The sequence below is a fragment of the Gavia stellata genome, chromosome 10 (genome assembly GCF_030936135.1).
Source record: "Gavia stellata isolate bGavSte3 chromosome 10, bGavSte3.hap2, whole genome shotgun sequence".
Classification (NCBI taxonomy): Eukaryota; Metazoa; Chordata; class Aves; order Gaviiformes; family Gaviidae; genus Gavia; species Gavia stellata.
This window is the reverse complement of record NC_082603.1, coordinates 20369762-20391062: the sequence shown is the minus strand read 5'-3', so window position 1 is coordinate 20391062 and position 21301 is coordinate 20369762. Positions and strand designations below refer to the sequence as shown.

The following is a 21301-nucleotide window of genomic DNA, read 5'->3' as shown; positions in this document are numbered from 1 at the left end:
TTCATCACTCTTTTTGAATTTAGGACACAAACCCCACGTACAACATTCGAATTTGCCTTGCGTCAGTGCCAGATACAGAGGAAGTATAAACCTCTCAATTCTTTCTCAATATTTACTTGCTTGGGCAATCAAGAGTTAGATTCCCTATTTTAGTCAGCATGTCAGAGTAGTAGCAATTGTGGTCTATTAGTCTCCAACTCCTCCTCACTGACTACTTCCCAGGAGAGGACTCCCTATGAGATCTGCTGGGCCCTTGTTCTTTCTAGAATACATTATGTTTATTTATCTGTATAAAAGGCAAAAATACTTTCACACTAATTTTATAGAAGAATAAGGCACAAAGGGACTTATCAGAGGTTACCATGAAGTATTTTTGAAGAAGGAAACCGAGGACAGGACAGGTCTCCTGAATCCCATACTGGTACTAGTACTGCACATTTACATTTGAAGTTGAATTGCAGAGGCCATGACCAGATGCATTGTCAGCTGATGGATACAATCCCAGTATCAGACTGAATGCTGTCATTTCTTTTCAGATGCATTTACAATTCCCCTGGTGAAATAAAAAAATAGGGCTTGAACCATTTAGCCTAACTCTCTTCCTGCCAAAGGTAACCATGTCATACCTTCTCTTTCATAAATAATCCCACACAAACTTAGGGAATAAAATATTTTCCCAATCAGGAGGAAAATATGATCAAATTGGAAATACAGACAAAGGAAAATATTATCTTAGCTAATTCTTTCTTGTCGTCTTGTACAGTAACTTTTACTGAAATGGTACTTTTGATTCTGTCCCCTGTCTCCTACTATATGGAACAGAGATAGTCTTCGGCATCAGTCTGTGTTGGGTAGAGTACCAAACTTGCTGAACTATGTAGACCAAGCAAAAGACCTACTGTAATAAAAGGTCTAACTTAAGACCATATTTCATTATGAGTTTAATTTCTTCATTCAGTCAAACCTTGTACACAAGACAGGATTGGCTCTGACAAGCTTCTACTGTAAAATGCTATAAAAGAGGCTGAAATCTAGGCCAGAGCTAGGGATAGTTCTTGGGAAGCTCTCTGGATTTCCTGGAGGGCAAGGTGTGGCTCTGTACGTGGGAGGTAAACGCCAGTGATTTTCTGTTACTAGTAATTAGGTGCAGCTTGAGTTTCATTAATAAGAGCTACATATGCATACTGGAAAAAAAGAGTTTATCTATCTTACAGTGGGATCATTACATGTTGCCAGCTAAATGTCTTACAATGTTCATTACCTTTGTTATTTTGTAATTAGCACTTATAAACGTCCGAAAGCACATTCATATTTTATCAACACATAAGAAAAAAAGTTCTGCCACTGAGAGTTTATAATACAAAAGAAAATCTTCTAGTAAATCTCCAAATTATCCCACCAATCTGTCTAATATTTTGGAACTACTTCTTGCATTAGCATTTATGTTTATTAGCTTTAGTCATTGTGCTTCTGATGTTGTTTATGATCACTACCAAATACAGAAATATGGTTTCCATAAAGTTATCCTGAGGTGAACACCCAGCCTGGAAATATCAGTCTTAAAAGATTTGATAAACCAATAAAGAAAGGAAACAGAATCTTATCAGGGGAAAGGGGCTGAGTAGCCTTAAATAAAAGAGATACTGCAGTTCTAGTGACTATTCATAAAAATTTAGTGATACAAACAGGAAAAAAACCCTGTTAATGTAGCTAAAAATGTCTTTTAACTTAAATTATTTTAAAAATCCATTCATTGCAGTCTCTAACCACATACTATCTGAATATTATGGCAGATATTCTAAAATTGTTATAAAACATTTTAAGGGGGGTTTTTGCTCCATTTTGATGTTTCATAGCATCACAGGTTTTCAGGCCAGAAGAAAGCACCATGATTCTCCATCCTGACCTTTTGCACAGGACAGGTGACAATTAGATCAAGTGATGTCTACATGATTTCTGGTGGAGCTAGAACACTTCCTTTGGAAAAAAATCCACCTTCTTGATTTAAAGATTTCAGGTGACAAGGAATACTTCACAGGCCTTTATCCAAGGCTTAGTTAGTCTAAGGGGTTTTTTTGTTTGTTTTGGTTTTGGTTTTTAATAAAAAAAGTCTCTTGGCTCATCTTTCAAAGACTACATCTTTAAAAGGATTCGTTTGCTAAACTGAAGATTTCTGTGATTACAATTATTCTCTTTATTTATGTAATTCCAGGTGAGTTAGCTCTTATGTGATCCACTGACGGACTAAAGAGATTACGCTTTTTAAGTCTCTTCTGTAAGAAGGGCTTCTAGATCCCAAATCAACCATATAGTTCTGCTTAATCAGTTTCTCAATTTTTGTCTCGGTATCAGGCCAAGACCTACTGCTCCATCAATGAAATCCCTATTGCTACAGTGTGCTCCCCACATTTATCCACAAGGATAGAATTTCTGTGTGCTCTTAATTGCTTTTCTGTATCACTACTTTTCATAATGCAGTCCTCCATCAGATAACTGATCTACATTTTTCTTTCCTAGAAATATTAGCCTGCACTCAACTATATTAAAATGCACATTGTTCAAGTTAGCTCATCTTACCAAAGATTCTGGTAACTGTGGAATAAATCCTTATCATGTATCACTTCACAACTTCTGTTTCTTATGCAAATATTATCTTACAAATTTGTAAACAAACTAATATGTGCTACTAGCCATTTATAAATACTTCTGACTTCTTAATAATGCCAAGTAGAAAACGATCCTGACTATTTTTTCCCAATTTAAAATGTAAAGGATCTACTAAGAGCTAAAGTGTCTGTAGCCAGCCACTGAAATGTATTAAAATAGAAGAATATTTAAGCAATATATTTTGCTTAATTGTTGATAACATGTACGTTGAGACCATGGAGTTAAGAGTGATCTGCAAGGGGAACAACAGTTTCACTTGAGGTACTTTACTCTGTAACAAAATAGTTACCTTATTTCTATAGTTACACCTACAAATTATGCTGCAATAATTTTGAACAAGAAAATTCTTAGATTATCTGTGGGCAACCTGCAAGCAGAAAAAGAAGCAAAATTATTTGCTATACCAAGTTCTATTTATTACAGAGAAATTACGCCACTACAGCGCAAATACACCTTAATATAAAATAACAGGAAGTTAGTATATAAAATGAAAACACAAGGTAGCATATTCTGAAAAGTATCTGGCTAGAAATGAGTCATGCTCTAATGCTGGATATACTCTTTTTTCTTCAGTACGTGAAGGAATGTTTTATTAAGGTAGCCCAAGCTATGTGAAATTGCCACCAGCAGAAAGATACTAGCATTACTTCCTGCAAAGAGGACCACACCCCTCAAGAAACACAAGTTTTTCTACATACCCACAAAGTTGATGAAATGTTGCCATTGACTACCTTCCCTTTTACAGGACAATTCTTTAGAAAAGGACAGTGATCTCCAGAAGCAGCAAAATTAATCCAGCAAAATACCAGGTTGGAAACAGTAGATGCTTCTTCAGTACTTTGCCACAGGTAGCTATTGGATAAACATCTCAAAAAGTCTAAATGTATGAAATTACAATTTTCTGGTTTATGGAATTTCTATTTGGGGAAGTATTTCAGTTTTCTGCACTAGGCACCTGAAGCGCCAGCAAACTCCTTTATCTTTTTTTTTTTTTTGGGCTTACATACAATTAATGCATTATCTAGTAATTTTAATCTAGTAACTAACCAGAAGTGCTGACAGACATTTAGTAAATCAAACACCCAGTATTCATCAGGCTGATCTGCCCAGATTAAGATAATAGCCAGCTATGCCATCTTGATAGGTCCTGTGGGAAGGAATTATTGTAATGTCAGTTATAACTACATGTTTAAGATTGTGTTGACATTCATACATAAAGCAGCTGTAAAGTCATTTTTTTTAAACTCTAATGAGCTTTAAAACTGGACACTCACATGCAGTAGACTATGGAATTTCCATAATTTTAAATAACACATTTGCAAGTTTTTTTGCAAGAATACCACATAAAATACCTTCTTTTCTAAATGCTCTCCTTTGCTTCATTTTTACTTAGATTATTTAAGTTTTGCTTTCTCATGCTTCCAAAAGCTTGGCTTCTTTTTCTTTCTCACATGCACATACATACATGTTCTGAGATGTTAGACACAGACCATTTAAACGCATCAGTAATCATTGCTCTTCGCACAGTATATCAAGAGGGTTACACTAAGCTAAATTGCTGCAACTTCAAGAAGGGCAGGATGGAAGAGCCAGGGACTACAGATCTGTCAGCCTCACCTCCGTCCCCAGGATGATTGTGGAACAAATACTCCTGGAAGACATTTCCAAGCACCTGAGGGACACAAAGGTGACTGAGAACAGCTGGTGTAATGTGGCTTTACCAAGGGCAAACCTTTGATGGGAAGACTGGCTCAGCAGAGGAGGAAGAACAGTGCGTGCTGTTTACCTTGACTTTAGGGTGGCCTTCAACATGGTCTCCCACAGTACCCTTACAGTCAAATTGGTGAAATATGGAGTGGAAAAATGTACCACAAACTGGATGGAAAATCGGCTGGGCTGTGGAGTACAACAAGTGTTGATCAGCAGTGCAAAGTCCACCAAAAAGGTGGCTGGTTACTAGTGGTGTTCCTCAGGGACCCATACAGGGGCCAAAACTCTTCATGTCCTTATTAATGACCTAGACAAGGTAACAGAGTGCACTCTCAGCAAGTTCTGCTGTGATACCTATTGCAGGTGGGGGTGTCAATATTCTGGAAGATAAAGCTGCTATTCAGAGAGGCCTTCACTGTTTTTTACCGTTGTTTGCTTTCTTAAACCTAGGACTTCTTACACACAAGCTATAAAAAGCACGAAGATCAAAGATCGTAAAGAAACTCTCAAAAGTGAGGGCATTACAGAATGAAAACTGACTAAGAAAATTTCATTTGGTCTCCTCATTGACCCATAGTATAACAAACTTTAATTTCATTTTAGGGACAGACACTAAGTCTGCATTCCTCATTTGCTGGGTGCTGAACTTGAGATATTTGGAATCTGGTATCTAGAATGATCCTGAGCATGGTGAAGTTAATTGCGAACCTAATTCAGCATAGTTGTGATTTGACCGTATAATGCTAAATAGTCTCAAAATACCCAACTTTGTGTATCTTACACTGGGCATGCTAAATTTGATAAATTTTGTTTTGACAAACTTGTTTAATTTTCCCATCTGTATAATGGACATCATACCTTCTTTCCAATAAGCACCTCAATGTTTGTACACATCTCAGATACTGTAAAGAAGAGTAACCCAGAAAAGCATATGAAAATAATTAATTTTTGTGTTGAGTTATGGGATGAGGACAGGCATTGGGAGCACATAGTAAGATCTAGTGTTCATCCTGAAATGTTAAATAATACCCAACTTCATTGAGCGTGATCCCCATTTTATCCATTAGAGAGATTGCCCTAGGTGACTGGAAACACTGAATTTCAAGACTGTAAACAACATCCACTAAGGAATGCAAGCCTGTAAGTCCCAAACAGATATCCTGAAAACTACCCACGCAGTTCCTGCATAGGCACCTTGTAATTTTACCTTGCTCCCCTATGTAATCCTCCCCTGGAGAAACAGCTCTGGGTATGCCCAAGCCTGGGAACAGTCTGGAAAGAGCTAAGCAGTTTAGCATGTATTTCATGCTTATGCCTAGCTGGATGAACAAGAGGCTCTTCTACAGCAGAGATCCCAGATGGCTTGGTACAATAACACGTAACAAGCATCACAGACCTAGGCTCTCTACAAAATACAATGCAGGCTTTCTCTCAAAAAGGGATGATATAGATGTCCATCTTTCATATGACAGCATATTGTGCTGGGCCCATGTTCAACTCCTTCCTCAGTTAAAGAGATGTGGGCTCAAACACAGATTCCTCTGCCACACGGAGCATCTCCCACCACTCTCTGAATATTTCACCCTGGTGAGACCACATTACCCTTTCTTCACTGTGCAAAAAGCCCAACAGAGCATCAGGCCAGGAGCGTAAAAGGAACCAGACTCTTTAGCCCAGCGATGAAGGCACACACCTAGAGACTGAACCTGGTTACAATCCATTCTCTACATCTTGTTTCTGCTTTGCTGTGTAACCTTTTAAAGTAAGCTACAGGGAGAATATTAAGACCTGGCCAGGAATCCAATATTCCTTCCTTTCAGGAAAAGAGTGCCCCAGCCACTAGCTATTTGGTCCAGCATTTTCTGTATCTTATCCTGCATCCAACAATAGCTTCAGCTGGAAGAATGAAGTTAACTTCTCACCCCTGAAAAACCTGCAGGCTTGTGGTTTGATTGTTCCATTGAAAGAAAAGATGTTCTTCCCAATCTCCAGAGGCTGGAAAGTCCTGTCTTCTGTATCAAGTGTGAATACTTCAACTTTTGAACTCTCTGTTAAGGAAAGCTACTATCACTAACTTTGCTACAGTCAGTGCTGCTAGACAGTCCCTGAGGATGCCTTCCAGAGAGAGGCTGCAAGGAAGAGTGTGAATAATGTCTATTTTGAGGGGGCTGGTAACGCTCAGGTGTGATCAAAGCTGTGCTAACTGCTCTGCAGTCTGAAGGCTGAGGTGCTTACAGGCATAACAAAACCCAGACCTTTGGGGTAAAACTTCATTATCTACACAGCACCATGAGGGGATGGGAGAACTAGCTTTGAATGCAAGAATAAGAAAGGCACACTTTTCTTAGTTCAGTAGTCTGCTCCTGCCAGTTAGCCCTCCTGGGCAGCTGAACAAAGGATGCCTGCTGCGACAGCATGCAACCATACTGCAAGGCCCCAACCCATATTTCTGCTCTGCATTGCCTTGTGCTGTTTAAATGTATGAGCCTCTTTGACTCAGCTTGACTACCTGTACATAGCACTAATGTCTACAGTTTAGATATATTCTTCACCACCAACAGAAAGTTCAGAGGGCCTAGGGATCCTGCAGAAGGTTTGAGGGCCATAAAGGTGGACCTCAACAAAGCCAGCACTTGAGGGAACCTTGAGCCACCTCACTTCTTACTCATGTTTTCTTGTGACCTCGTGTTCCTTGTGTTGTCCCTCTCCTCGCCAGTTTTAGATCCATGACAATACTGCTTCCAACTGTGTAACTTGGGGGATTTTGTCCTAGAGGAAAATTAGTCACTTTTCCCTTGTCCTCTACTCTACTAACGCACCAAGAATCCTTAGAACTGAGACATTACTTTACAGAAACTGCTCATGAATCTTGTGATCTTCAAATTATTATTACCCATTGGTGGTTATCTGTTTTAACAACCACAAAGAATTCTGGCTCACTGATTCCGAGGGGAATTGCTTTGCCATATTAAAAAGCCAATGTAACTACAGTCAAAATGAATCCATTTTAAAAACAAATACAACAGCTTTTTGTCCTATTTTTCACATGAAAACCACTATTCTATAGGAAAAAAGAAAGAAGCCTGTAGGCCATATCTCTCTTCCAACACAGACAACTGTTTGTTTGGTTTGGAGCATTGCATTTTCTGGGGCATTTTGTTCAGTGTAATGAATCTTGAAGACAAGTAGTATGTCCTCTCTACCTTCAGGTAATGAAATTAAGAAAAACAAAACAGGAAAAGAGCAAAATGTTGGTTATTACATTTTAAAAAAAATCCCAAACAGTTCTCGTAAGTTCTTGAATCCAGAGGCACCTTACCCTCTTTTCTCCTTCCATAAGTATTTTCTAACTTAATTTCCTTTCCCAGCTGAATTTTTGTCCTTTCAACTTAATCCCAAGATATTTTTCATTTTTTTAAAATGACAGAACAGCAAAAAACTCCAGTCCTCTATCAATACAACTCAAAATGATGATTCCACTACTGCAGCTGTGTCCGTAGTAATTTACAGAAAGGTTTCCACCGAAATTCCTTAGTGCTGACATGGAATAAATGTCTTCATTCACCACTCTCCACTGGAGAACTTACTTGTTGGTTTACACAAATCAAAGCTACTGGTGTTTTCTGTTTGGGGTTTTTTTTTGGCGTTTTTTTTTTAACCAAGCATCTTCTTCCAAAAGGTGGTTTCCTGGCAATGCTACATTAGTTGTAAAAAAATGAGTATCCTGGTTAAAATGTTATTTACACAGAACAGAGTTCATAGCTAAAATAAGCAAAAGACCCTGGTACCTTCTCTATGAAGAAATTAAACTAATGCTATGCATGCATTTATTAGTTGGGTCTTCTATTGAAGTTATAATTGTACCTTGTTAGTGATCTTATTTTTACCAAGTCCACAATGTGCTTCTGGTGCCTCTTTATTGGCCCTCCCCTGCCCTAGGAAGTTCTTGTATTATTGTGTATCATTATTTTGTTCCTGTGAGTCCCTGGAAGAAAAGCCTTTGAATAATATTAGGAGGTTGTCTTCGCTCTTGCTGGGAGGAAGAAAGATAATGTGTTTTTTCCACACGTAAGCACTCAGTGAGCTTCACAGAATTACGCTTCACATCAGTGTGCAATGATTCCAAAAGAAACACCACTGCAAACTGAAACTACAAATAACTTAGAATTCCCTATTAGCTCTCCTAACAGCAGTGATGAAAATCTCTGCTAATGACTTTTAGAGATACCCTTGCAATCTCTGATATTTGAATCAGCTAGTGAGATAAAGTTACAGAAAAGTCCTTGTTTAACATATTCTCAACTAAATCCCCCAAACCTTAATTACCATGGAAACAACTTATCCTTATGCACTAAGGATAGATGAAGTATTTTCTCTTGACAAAAATGCAAGTGAGGCCAGAAAAATATGGGATTGTGCATAATGAGGCCTTTGATCTTTCATTTACATCTGTGTTAAGTAGAAATAACCTCAGTGAAGCAAGTTCAGTTACAGTTAAATTTGTTTATAGGACCGAAGTAGGTTTGAGACATTGTCTAGTTCAGGTTACTTCTAGACATTTTTCCATTATCTTCATGCGTTTTATGTTAACAGATTTCTTTTTCACTTTTCTAGGAAGAGAAACTTAGTAATGTGAAATAGCATTTGTATATAAAATTAGTAGACATATTCCAAGCTTTGAGACAATCTTTAGGACAAATGGAACTAATCAGCCCCACTGAGGCTCAGAATTTTGCAGTCTGAGATTAAAAATGCCTTTAACCGATCCGAGGCCCCCCCAAATCCCTGAATATTCAATTTCTATAAAACAGAGTATAGTCTTCACTGTGCAGCAACGGTTGCACACCTCTAAGCTGGGAAATCAGCTCATGAACAGAAAACCTCAATTCTAGCTTTGCATGTATTAAATCTCTTTAATCGTTTGTAGGGGTTCTTGTTCAATTTTAACGTTTTAACAGGCTTTAATGGAATGAAAATAATTTTCAGGAACACTACCATCAAAAAACCCTATGGATCATTTTAAGCAGATGCTCCCCACTTGACTCACTGTGAATACGTCTGAATGTGAAACGTGCACATGGGAACACACTACTGGGTCATGAAGTGACTATCATTTATGTAAATCCATCGGTGTGTGATGTTTGTTCAAAGCTTCCCATTCTGATATTGTTAACCCTGATCATAAGTTACACTGCAGTAGTAATTTGTATTAAAGACTCTCATCTTATCTCAAGGTTTGTTGCCTGCTGAGCAATTAGCTTAACCATCTTGCAGGTACCTGCAGTGAAGCAACACGCCATGCAAGTAGCTCAGTCAGGCACACTGCCTGCGCACTCTCAGGGCCGAGGGAGGCAGCCGACGCCCCCCTCTGCCGCACAGCGCCGCGGCCAGAGCCGGGCTCCGCGCCCGTGCGCCGGAGGGGGTCGGGGCTGGGCCCTTCTGGGACTCGCCGTACAACGACCGTCACCAAGGCCCAGCCCTGTCTCCTCGGCGCACCGATCACGACGGCGCTTGCCTCAAAAAGCGTGCTTCCTCTCAAAGGCTTAACCGAAGCCGCCCTGAGGCGTGGAGCCGCCGGCGCCGCTTCACCGGGACGGCGCCAATGGCGGTTGGCGCCGCGCGAGGCCGCTCCCCTGAAAGCCACCCCGCGTGCGCCGAGCCTAACGGCTACTCGGCCGCCCCCTCCACGCATGCGCGGCGGGAGCCGGCGGCCCCAGCGCAGGCGCAGCGTGTGCTCTCCCAGCGGGCGGGGGCAGAGGCCAAGGGTGAGGGGTCAGATCCTGCCCGGCGGCGGCAGCATGGCAGGCGACGGCAGCGGCCCGGTGGGCTCTGCGGCGGAGGATGGGGGGCCGCCGGCCCCGGAGCGGGTTCTCTTCCCGCCGACCTTCAGCGTGTCCGAGATCAAGAACAAGCAGCGGCGGCACTTCATGTTCCTTCGCTGGAAGCAGCAGCAGAGGAAGGTGAGGGAGGGCGGGCCCGGCGCGGCGGCCGTTACCCGCGGGCGGGGGTGGCCCCGGCCGCGCGGCGGGTCTGGCTAACGGATTGCTCTCCCTCTCCCACTAGGAGAAACTGGCCGCCAAGAAGAAGCGGAGAAAGGAGAGAGAAGCCCTCGGAGACAAAGTAAGGGCTCCGGCTGCAGCGTGTTGCGCCCCCGTGTCGTGGCGAGGCCGTCCCCGCTGCAGGAGGGTGGTGCTCCGCCGCGAACGGGAAGGAGCTCGCCCCGGGTGATAGTTCTGCAGCTCAGCCTTGTGTGCTGGGGGGTCTTCAGTTTCGTGAGTGAAGCGGTTTCTCCACAGACTTCAGTGAAGTGAAGCAGTGGTCTCGGTGCTCGCTGACCGTGGTGGCCTTTGCAGACACTGCGTTGTGTAGCAGAGGTATCAAACAGCTGAGCTTAGACACATTGTTGCTACAATGTTAAATGGTGCAGTAATCGGGCAGGGTGACCTTTAAGCTAATAATGGCATAAAAGCAGGCTCTTCCTGAAAATCGTTTCTGTCAATTGCTATGCTATTGTGTTGATGTTGTTAGGAGTTATACTCTAACAACTAATTTCTGTGTAAATTAAAACAAAAATCAGACCTGACCAAACCCTGCCCAGACCAATTGTCTGCTTGTTTCCAAGCCTAGCCACGAATAGGGGTTTTGCTTCTTTTACTGAACTACTTTAAAAGCATAGTGAGAGCTGAAGACAGTCAGGTGTGAGTTCCTGTATTATCATAATCTCACAAGAGCAGTGTAAGTAAACAGGGTAAATATTATACGCCATTAGTCATTAAATTGTAGCTGTCAAGGCTAAAATGTGTTGCTGTTGAAAGTAGAGCTCTTTTCTTGCATGGAAGAGAAGAAAAGTGGATAGAAAGTTCTCCCTTTTTTTTTCTTGTTCTGTTTTGGAACCCCATTTCTTAATTAGACTGAAATTAAGCTGTGTCACTGTTCTAGCGATGTTTCTCCTCCAGGTGATGCTCTCTGGTGTCCCAATACCTGTGCATATTTTTAATCAAAGGCATGTTGTAATTTCTTTTTAAAAACAATATCTCTAATCCTGTGTAGAGATATACACAGTATCATGGTAGTATGAATGTGTTTTTTGCAATACATTTAAAAATTACATGAATGTGTTATGTTAATAAACTTCTTTATTTTAGGCACCTCCAAAAGCCATACCAAAGACTATTGAAAATCAGAGAGTGTATGACGAAACAACTGTAGATCCCAATGATGAAGAGGTAACTGCTCAATTTCTGCATATGCTATTAAGTTAACCATTTTTTTGAAGAAGGGACATAAAATGGATTGATGAAAGTTAACATTCACCACTTTACTGTTAAGGTGTTGATGAATTACTTTTTACATGTGAAGGGTTCACTAAGAGGTGATGTCATTCTTTCATTATCTACATTAGGTAATTGCCTTTTGCATTACTGTTACTGATAGCAAAACCTGTCAATCAGTGTTCATCACGCTAGATTCTTAAAAATGTAAAAACCGTATGCCTTGTGATGATTAATTCTAGGATAGATCTTGTGAATTGAAATTTTTCCTACTAAATTCAATTTCATCAGCATTTAGGTCATATTGAACAATTGCTCTTCAGTTATTTCATGTATGGTGAATTAACGAGACTTCTGTTCTTCCAGGTTGCTTTTGATGAAGCAACTGATGAATTTGCACCATACTTCAACAGACAGACAGTTCCCAAGATTCTTATTACAACATCAGACAGACCTCGTGGGGTATGTATGCTTTACTTGGAGAGTTCTGAACAATCAACTGGTTGTAAGATACCAAGGTTTTCATACTATGATTGGTAAATTAAAGCTAAAAATAATAGCTTTCACATGGATTGTTTTATGCTGTTTTATTTAGTGACTATCAATAACCTTGTATTTGTATGTAATCTATTAGTTTCTCTAGCGCTGTTTGTTTCCTTCATAACAACAAACAACTTCATGGATATGTTCTTGTATGCAAATGATCTGCATCACCTAATTGGGGAGATTACTGACACTTGTGAAAACCATAGAAGAAGTGGTTTTAAAAATAGGGAAAAGTACACCTCAAGCAGTTTATCTAGAAACTCGGACATTAGTACCTGAAGTAATTGTATTTTGAAATGTTATGAACTTTTTGTAAACCAATGTCCTTAATAAATAATGAGTTTTGAGGTTATGCTTTTGGAATTTTCCTGCTTTTCTATGATTGAGGAGGGAGGAAAAAAAATCCTTTAAAAAAGTCCCTGGTGTGCTGCAGTCTTTACTGCAAATAAAATTTTTTTCCACTGAGTGACTGAAGTAATTTAGTAGCTTGTCTTCAAAAACGTTTTTAGAGACACTTGAATAAATACGTCATCAGGGAGGGCAGTTGGAACGAGCAACCCTCCATTCCCCTAATATTTGAATTTGGCACTGTATTTACCACATTGCAATTTAACTCCCCTGTTTTGCAGAGGACAGTGAGGTTCTGTGAACAACTGTCTACTGTTATACCTAACTCGCATGTCTACTATCGAAGAGGACTGGCTTTGAAAAGAATTATTCCACAGTGTATTGCAAGGGACTTCACAGATTTAATCGTCATTAATGAAGATCGCAAAATACCAAGTATCCTTTTGTGTATTTATTAAAATATATATACTAGCTGTAGGCCTATTAGGGAAAGAAAATAATTCTTTAGTATGCATCAAAGATCTACTTTATTCTGGATTTTTTCTTTTCACTGTGCAGCTTACAGTGTAACTACAGAGTTAAAAGTTGCTGTGCCAACTTGAATATCTGATGGCTAATGGAACTTGGAATTATTAAAGAAAGTGCATTGGCTTTTTTTTTTAGTTTGTAATGCATGGATAAACATTGTTATTATTTCAATAAATTTAACTAACGAGTTTTTCTGATCAGGAAGTTCCATTTAGTTTTGCTGACTAGATAAAACATTACTAAGTGAGAAAACGATAGAAGATAACTCTGGTTAGCTATTATTTAATGGACATACTTCAAAACACTAGTTAACTAGTTTATTAATGTAGGTTTGAAAATATAGTGAAACCTTGTAAATCAGGCATAGATTATGGATATAATATTCTAATGTAATACTGCATTTTGCAGACAATGTAAATTACATGTTGAATTTTACCAGCCTTTTTTTTTTTTAACTCTGTGAACAGATGGTCTTGTTTTAAGTCATCTGCCTGATGGTCCAACTGCTCATTTTAGAATGAGTAGTGTCCGTTTGCGTAAAGAAATAAAGGTGAGACTCCAACCAGATTAAAAAAAATGGGTAGTCGGTCTACTTGAACTGTCAAAACTGGTTGCACTTCTGTACGATTCAGCTGATCTTGTAAAGGTGTGTTTTTCGTAAGCTAACAGGAGGCCAGGGACTAGTATATTCTACTTCTAGAAGCAGCGTATTTCCATTTTTATAGTTATTTGCTAATTTTCTTTAACTGCCAAGTATTTTTATAGTCATGCCAATAAATAGCAGCTGATAACCTACGTCAATAGGGAATACCCAATGTATAGTATAGACACAATAGGGTATATAAAAATCAGCAGTATAAAATATTTCAATAGATGTAGTTCTTTAGTCTTGAATAAAACCTAGTTTTTCTTATTCTTACAGCCCTGTCACCTCTTCTGTAGTAAGTATTGCTTACTTAGCCCTAAATAATTTGCAGTAAAATGTTTTCTCTTTTCCAATAAGTAATTTTTAAACTTCATCTGTTCTTATTAAAGAAGAATCCCATATACTCTTAGTCCTGTATACTTAGTTGGTATAGGTAGACTGCATTATTTGCTGTAATGTGTGCTGCCAGAGGTGGAAGCTGGTGCAGGAGAGAGGAAATGTAAAAATTATTTGTGTTTTTTCATTCAATTTGTATTGTTGAACTGAAGATCCTTATGTTACCAGCTGCTCCTTCACTTGTATAGAAACTTAGGTTGTTTTTGAAAAAATGATTAGGGCATGTTAGAAGAAGCCCTGTTACAAGAAGTTGGCCCTGGTTGTCTTCAGTTTTATTTCAAACTCTTCTTTGATAATGTTTTTGCATTCAATCTGTTCTTTGCATTCTTATCCATTACTTTCATTTCAGCGAAAAGGGAAGGAGCCCACAGAACATGTACCTGAAGTAATCCTGAATAATTTTACAACACGACTTGGCCATTCTGTTGGTCGCATGTTTGCCTCTCTCTTCCCACATGACCCTCAGTTCATTGGAAGACAAGTAGCTACATTTCACAACCAGCGAGACTACATCTTTTTCAGATTCCACAGGTGACATTTTCCACAAAACTCACAAATGAGATTAATTTTCTTGTAACTTGCTTCCTAATTCTTATTTTTTTCTTCCCCAAGATATATCTTCAAGAGTGAAAAGAAAGTGGGAATTCAAGAACTTGGGCCACGTTTTACATTAAAGCTGAGGTCTCTTCAAAAAGGAACCTTTGATTCCAAATTTGGAGAGTATGAATGGATTCATAAGGTATGTCCTAAGTAATGGTAATAGTCCTGCTTGGGAACGGAGACTAAATCTGACGTGAAATGTAACCACAAATCTTAGCCTAAAAAAGCAGTATAAACACTTCTGGATTGAGAACTGTATTTAACCGAAATATTTTTTGAGAAATATGCAAAGTAGAAGCATTCTGCTATATCGCAAGTCAAAAATAAAAATAGCAAGGATGATGAATATCAATATACCTTGTCTGCTTATTTGCAGAACGTAATTTCTTTAACATACACAGATATAAGCAAATGTGAAATACGCTGCCCTGGTATAAGCTATTATTGGAAGCCTAGTAAACTTGACTAGAGCTATTTTTGTGGAAGGTGAATGCAAGAATCATAATGTGAAAATGATTAAGCTGTTTACATAAATGTCACTTCTTAATAGTGAAAGTAACACTGACCTCTGCATATCTTCAAGTGAAATGGAAGTATTACTCTAGGCAATGATAAATTACTTTTCCAGTCATTTTTACCGTGGACTTGCAGTTGATTTGGCAAAACTTAAAAGTGAGTACCCAAGCTATACTGGAAGGAAAATTCTAATACACCTGGTGTAGACCATGAAATGGGTAATTCTCTTTGCTTTAAAGACAGTTTGTCTACTGTCAGTAGACAGAACTGCTACATGTTTTTTAGTTCTAAATCACTAATCTCTTAATTCTTCTCCCTTGTGAGTCTTGAAAAGCTGACTTCAAAGACTCAACTACACTGTAACTGTGACACATTTCACTGCCTGCCCTACTATAAACTGAAGTGGTCATTTTTGTTTGTATCCTGTTGCATGAATTTGCTGGTTAATAACTCTTCTTTTAAATTTCAGCGCCGAGAAATGGACACAAGTAGAAGAAAATTTCACTTATAAGGGACAGCTATATGCCAATTGCTGGTGACCAGAAATACAACAACTGCTTTGAACTATGGATTGTCTCAGACTCCTAACTGATGATAACAATACTGAACAGTATCTGTCTGCAGAAAGACAAACTGCAAACATTACAACTTTATACAGGAGCAGATCAAGTAGGACGCATCTTTCTTCCTGTGTTTGTAGCCAAATCCAACATGACAAGGACAGTGACTCTTTTTCCAGTTTAGCAGGAAAAACTATGGCAATGTCAGAGCAGCCTGTAATTTAGCTATCACTGAAGATTTGCCATGACTGCTGCTATGCTGTAGAGATAAATTACACTTTGCAACATCAAAGACAGTAAAGATTTTGGTTAAAGATATTCTCAAAATAAAGTATTTCTAGTTATACAGCTTTTTTTCTGTTAAGCAGCTAAATCCAGACATCTTCCATTAATCAGGTAAGATAAATATTTTAAACCTCTTTCTAACTTATAATATGCTGTTCCCTGACAGTATGGTGATAGTTTTCCAAAAATAGTCTCCTATCTAGAAAACATTGAGAAGGCTGTATGAAATCCAGGAAGTGTGGTATTTTATTTCATTAACATCTTGCATAAAATAGTCGTGTTGCCCAAGTTACAAAAATAATATGCTTGAATCCTACAGGTATCTCTTCTGTAAATGTCGTATTTAGAAGAGGTATATACCCAAAGCAGTAGATACTCTTGTATATAAAAAGAAATACTGATGGGAAAGAATTCGTAAGGTCAGCTTACAGGAAGTACATAAAGCTATCTCATCTAAAAATGCTGCTCAGTTGAACATGTGAGGTGTCTGAGCAGGGCTTTTCCCATTAAAATCTTAAAAATGTTTCTTCAGCCTCATAGCTATACTTGAGTTGGTATTACCTGCAAAATAAACTACTGTTCTGCCTTAAGTCTGGACATTCATTGGCAGCTAAAAAGCTAAGTTTTCTTTGAATTACTTTCTTTTCATATGCAGCTATAAGAAGTGCTTTTTCATATTTACCTAAAGAGTAAGATAGCTCATAGAGTAAGTCATCTACTAGGCTAGAATTACTCTTTAAGATAAAGAGTAATTTAAGTTACTCCTTGTCTTTATTTAATGTCTATGACATGGGACTGCTGTATCGTTGAATTCTAAACTAACAGCCAAAAAAATTTTTTCTGTTCTATTTCTATTATGCTTCTAAGTATAGTACTGATGAAGCTTCATTGTTCTGCAAGACTGTCAACCCCAGGCAAACTTGCAGCAGCATGGAATATTTAAAGACAGACTCCTGTATATGCTCTCCAGTTGCTGCAGAGCAATGCAGTAACTGGTGAGGTGTCAACATATCCAGGAGTGAATCACCTCGTTACAGTAATTTCAAGACCAGTCTAAGTCAAGACACTTTTATTTTTTGTTTGGCATATAAAACTGATTCCCTTATGAAACAGAAGTATTGTAATTAGCATACAGTTCATTTGGAGAGGTAGATGGTAAAAGGTTTGATGACAGTAACAATTTTACAGCTAGATTTGGCACGTTAAAGCTAAGCTTTTGTACAGACTTCAAACCAGGCCACTCCTTGAGGCACTCTGCCCATACACACATCAGCAGCTAGAAAAAGATGCTAAAAGATCTGAAAAAGAAAAACAAAATGTAGTTAGAAAAGTATCAATGCTGCATGAAGCAACTCTATGTCTAAGAACATGTACCTTCAGAGTATGCCATGGACAACTATTTAGAAAAAAAACCCCAAACCTCTTTTTCCACAGCTGTTTTCTAAAACTACTGGTTTATAAAATAAACTTTTAAAACCATGAAGCTATCCCCAAGGGTACAAGAAGATAATCAAAGCTGTTACAAAAGAACTGAAGCTTAGTGTCTCCTGGAAGCCAAACTGCTAAGTGGAAGGACAGAAAAAGTTGTTCCTAGTCACTTGGTGCCTACAGGAATACCAGGCATCCTCTTTGCCTTTGAAAAGCAGGGGAAGTCTGTGTAACTAACAAATGACACTTCCTCTTCACTTCACAGAGATGGTGCTGACTGTGCAAACATGAACTCTGTTGGCTCATCATGAAAACACCAGGATTACAACTAAGAAATTGCCTATTTTGAGGAAGTGCTTGCAAGAGAGACAGTGAAGGAAGAGAAATTTTCCATATAGGTAGTGTAACTATAACTGCTGTTCTGATGATGTTTGCCTGTAACATCAGCAGAAACAACTGCTCTGTACCAAAATCAGAATGGCGGAAGATAAGGGCTGTAACTGAGAAAAAAAAATATTAAGCCTTTTATGCTCTGTGTATACACACGTGTGTGTGAGACAGAGGAAACGTTATTTCCTGGCATCCATACCCAGGAATTACTAGACCTTGGCAAAGCTTAGTGGGGAACTGTATGTGTCACTGATTAAAGTACAGTTTATTTGGCTTTTTATGGGTTATCAGTCTATAACGCTTACAGATTATCTGATTTCTTCCTTGAATTACTGCTTAAAGCTGAAACTACAGTAGTGTGAACACAAGTCAGTGTCCAAGAATAGTATCTTTTAAATAAGAATAGTTGATAAAATTCACAGTAGAAATAACTTTAAAAGCTAAAAGAACTCTAAAGCACACTTCAGTTACATTGTTGTAATTCATTACTTAAAACAATGGGGGAAGTGTTTTTGTTTGTTAAATAGTTAAGCATCAACCTCTACACTGTTACTGCTCTGGGCTCTACTGGCACAAACCACCTTTTTTATACACAGATTTTTTGGAAGCTTTCTACAGTCTGCTTGAGGGGACAACAATTTTAAAGAACAGTTTTAACAACAGTCTGACTGTGCTCACCCTTCTATAAAGCTGCCTAAATAACACAAATCTAGCAAACTACAATTCTTTGGGTGATGTAAGTCAGCTACAAAACCAGAATTCTTCAAGGTTAAGACTCACTATGAGATTTCTAAGGGTTGTGAATTATGGTTAACTGCATATCATGTGCTTCAAAATAACATACATGTTCTCACACCCAACAGATCCAAGTCAAGGGGTAATGGGGAAGAGGGACACAGTAAAATCATCATGCATTTACTGTGTGCAAAATACCAAATTATTGTGACTCTTCAGAGTGTTGGTGAGACTACTGTGGATCTAAAACTCACCTTTCTAAATAGGTTAGTCTAAAATGTAATCACCAGAATTTTCAAGGAATGCCAGATTAGTAGTCTTCATAGTGATAACAGTAGTGCTAATGAACCTATAAAAGTTTTGGAATGAAAATCCAAATGAGTATTCAACTGTTTCTAGTTATTTAAACTGCTACCGATGTCATAGCTTATTTGAGTGGAGTATGGGCCTTCATACATTTCTTGGACTACATACTTTTTTCTTTTGGCTTAGAAGGCATGTCCTGTAGGGTACAGTGCTCTTCTTGGAGATCACCCCTAATCTATCCTTAGAAGTGCTCTTTAAAAGTTTAAGAACTAAAGTCTGCTTTATCTGCCACAATCAGGATTCACCATGTACGCTGTCAGCTGAGTAATCCTATATGAGAAAAGAGAAATAATGCCCTTACACAGAGGGAAGATATAGCAGGATTATTGCACAGCCAGGTTAGTCCAAATAGCAGCTCAGTAGTAGCTGGCCTCACTGCTACTTTGCTGCAGCAACAGAAACTGGTTGAAGCTCTGCAACAGCTTAGTGCTACTCATAATACTTATGAACAGCATATGTCCAGTACAGAGCTACCATCAGAGTAGGGGAGGAGTGCCCCAAAATGGGGATCTAGACCAACACCAGCTGCAGAAGTCAGATGTCTCTTCTGCATACTCTGAATACAGGCAGTCTCATTTAAAGCCAGCTATTTTTAATGACAGAACAGTTTATGAATTGTAATTCAAGAACTTACCACTGAAAGATACCAAAGTACTTCATGTAATTACAAAAATGAACAAACTTTCTGGGGTCTGAATGGATTTGTGCTTGATGATACTCCTGTCAGTAGGGGATCATGTTGTGCATTCTGCAGGCAGAATTGCTTCAAGTCTGCTGCAGCCTGAGAAACCTAGTCATAATAAAAGCTTGCATTAGAATTCACTAAATACTCTTCACTGAGGATGTAGCTACATGAAAAAGTATAAAGAATACTGTTAAAAGATTCTGCAATACAGCTTACACAGATTTTATACAAGAGTTTCATCATAATTTTTTGGTTTCTTAAAGACAAGAAGTTGTGCAATATTAGAATAAGAATTAATTTGGAAAATTTTCATGTTAAACTTCCAAGCATGAAGGGTGACAGATGAGCAACATCTTGGAGACGGCTTTGTTAAATATATGAAGATCCTTGTTCTAGCATAAATCATTTAAAAATACAACCTATAGTTTAACATGTTCTTCTTGACTGAACTGGCATTTTATCTTCCCTTGGAAAGCCATCCGTATGATGAGATAGTGTATGTTTTTTTCGGTAGGCTGTACCTACCTAAACACAGAACAGTGAAAAAATTCTTTGTCTTGCTTTTCTTTGCTGTAACTCTGCACTCACAAAAAAAGAACGATCAAAGTTTCAGAAAGTAGCGTCTTCACTGGTATCTTGTATTTGCAGTTTGCCCAGAGTTTCTCTAATTTAACAGAACCCAGTCTCACCCCGAAAACGCACGAGTTAAATGCACTTAGTACGCCTCGCAGCGAAGTCTCCATTTTACAGTGTCGGGGCCAGGCCAGCCAAGGCAACCTGTTGTAAACGCCGACTGAAGCTGCCCTTGTCACCAGTCTGATGGAAGAAGACACTCCCCAGAATAAGGAAATGAAAGGAGAGAGCGGGGCGCGTCCATCCCGCCGGAGGAGTGCTTCGGCCGGAGAGCGGCCCCGGGGGGTCCCCGAGAGGCTGCAGGAAGCGAAAGGGCGCGGCGGGCCGGGCCGGGCCGGGCCCCGCACGGGCCGAGCCCCGGGGAGGCGGCGGCAGCGGGAGGAGACGCAGCTGCGCAGCCGCCCCGGTGCGAGGCTCGGCCGGGGAGGCCCGACGGAGCCCCGGGGCTAAAGCCTGGGAGCGGGGCGCCGCCACCAAGGAGGGTCGGCGGGGCGGGGCAGGTCGGAGCTGGCTGCACCGGCCCCAGCTGGCGGCCCCGGCCGGCCGCGGCCCCTGCCCCTGCCCCGCCGGGCGGCCCCGTCGCCTCCGATGAGCGCCGCGGGGCGCGGTCCCCAGGGCGATGTAATGGCGGCGCGTCCGCCCCGTCCCGGCTCCGCTTCTCACCTTCACGCGGGTCACGCTGGCCTCCAGGCGCAGCTGCTGCACCACCTTCTTCATGGCCGCCACGTTGGAGGAGCCCGACATGGTGGGAGCGGCGGCTGGCACGGCAGGCGGCGGCACACCCAGCCCCAACTTCCCGGCGCGTCCCAAACTCTCCGGCCCGGTGGCGCCTGCGCAACCGCCGCCTGGGCCGGAGCCGGAGCCAGGGCCAGGCCGCCGCCGCGGGGGGCGCTGCGGGGCCGCTGGAGGGCGCCGGAGGCGGCACCAAGGGACGGGCGGGCGCCCCGAGCCCGGCGGCAGCCCGCGGTCCGGGTTTGCCAGTAGTGCTTGT

The 21301-nt window shown here is 40.2% G+C and overlaps 2 protein-coding genes across 2 annotated transcripts; one reads left to right on the top strand and one right to left on the bottom strand.

The window, feature by feature from the left end:
- The first annotated feature begins 10175 nt into the window (after positions 1–10175).
- RPF1 (ribosome production factor 1 homolog) lies at positions 10176–16835 on the top strand. The gene is made up of 9 exons (XM_059821784.1): positions 10176–10337; positions 10441–10497; positions 11523–11603; positions 12015–12110; positions 12824–12977; positions 13538–13620; positions 14462–14643; positions 14725–14851; positions 15698–16835. Exons 1-9 carry the CDS (start codon positions 10176–10178, stop codon positions 15737–15739), a joined length of 984 nt encoding a protein of 327 aa, XP_059677767.1. The 3' UTR covers positions 15740–16835.
- Positions 16836–17125: 290 nt separating this feature from the next.
- GNG5 (G protein subunit gamma 5) lies at positions 17126–21116 on the bottom strand. Its single transcript, XM_059821785.1, has 3 exons — positions 20974–21116; positions 19627–19782; positions 17126–17371 (listed from the first exon to the last, which is right to left on the bottom strand). Exons 1-2 carry the CDS (start codon positions 21052–21054, stop codon positions 19657–19659), a joined length of 207 nt encoding a protein of 68 aa, XP_059677768.1. The 5' UTR covers positions 21055–21116; the 3' UTR covers positions 17126–17371; positions 19627–19656.
- Between the last annotated feature and the right edge of the window lie 185 nt (positions 21117–21301).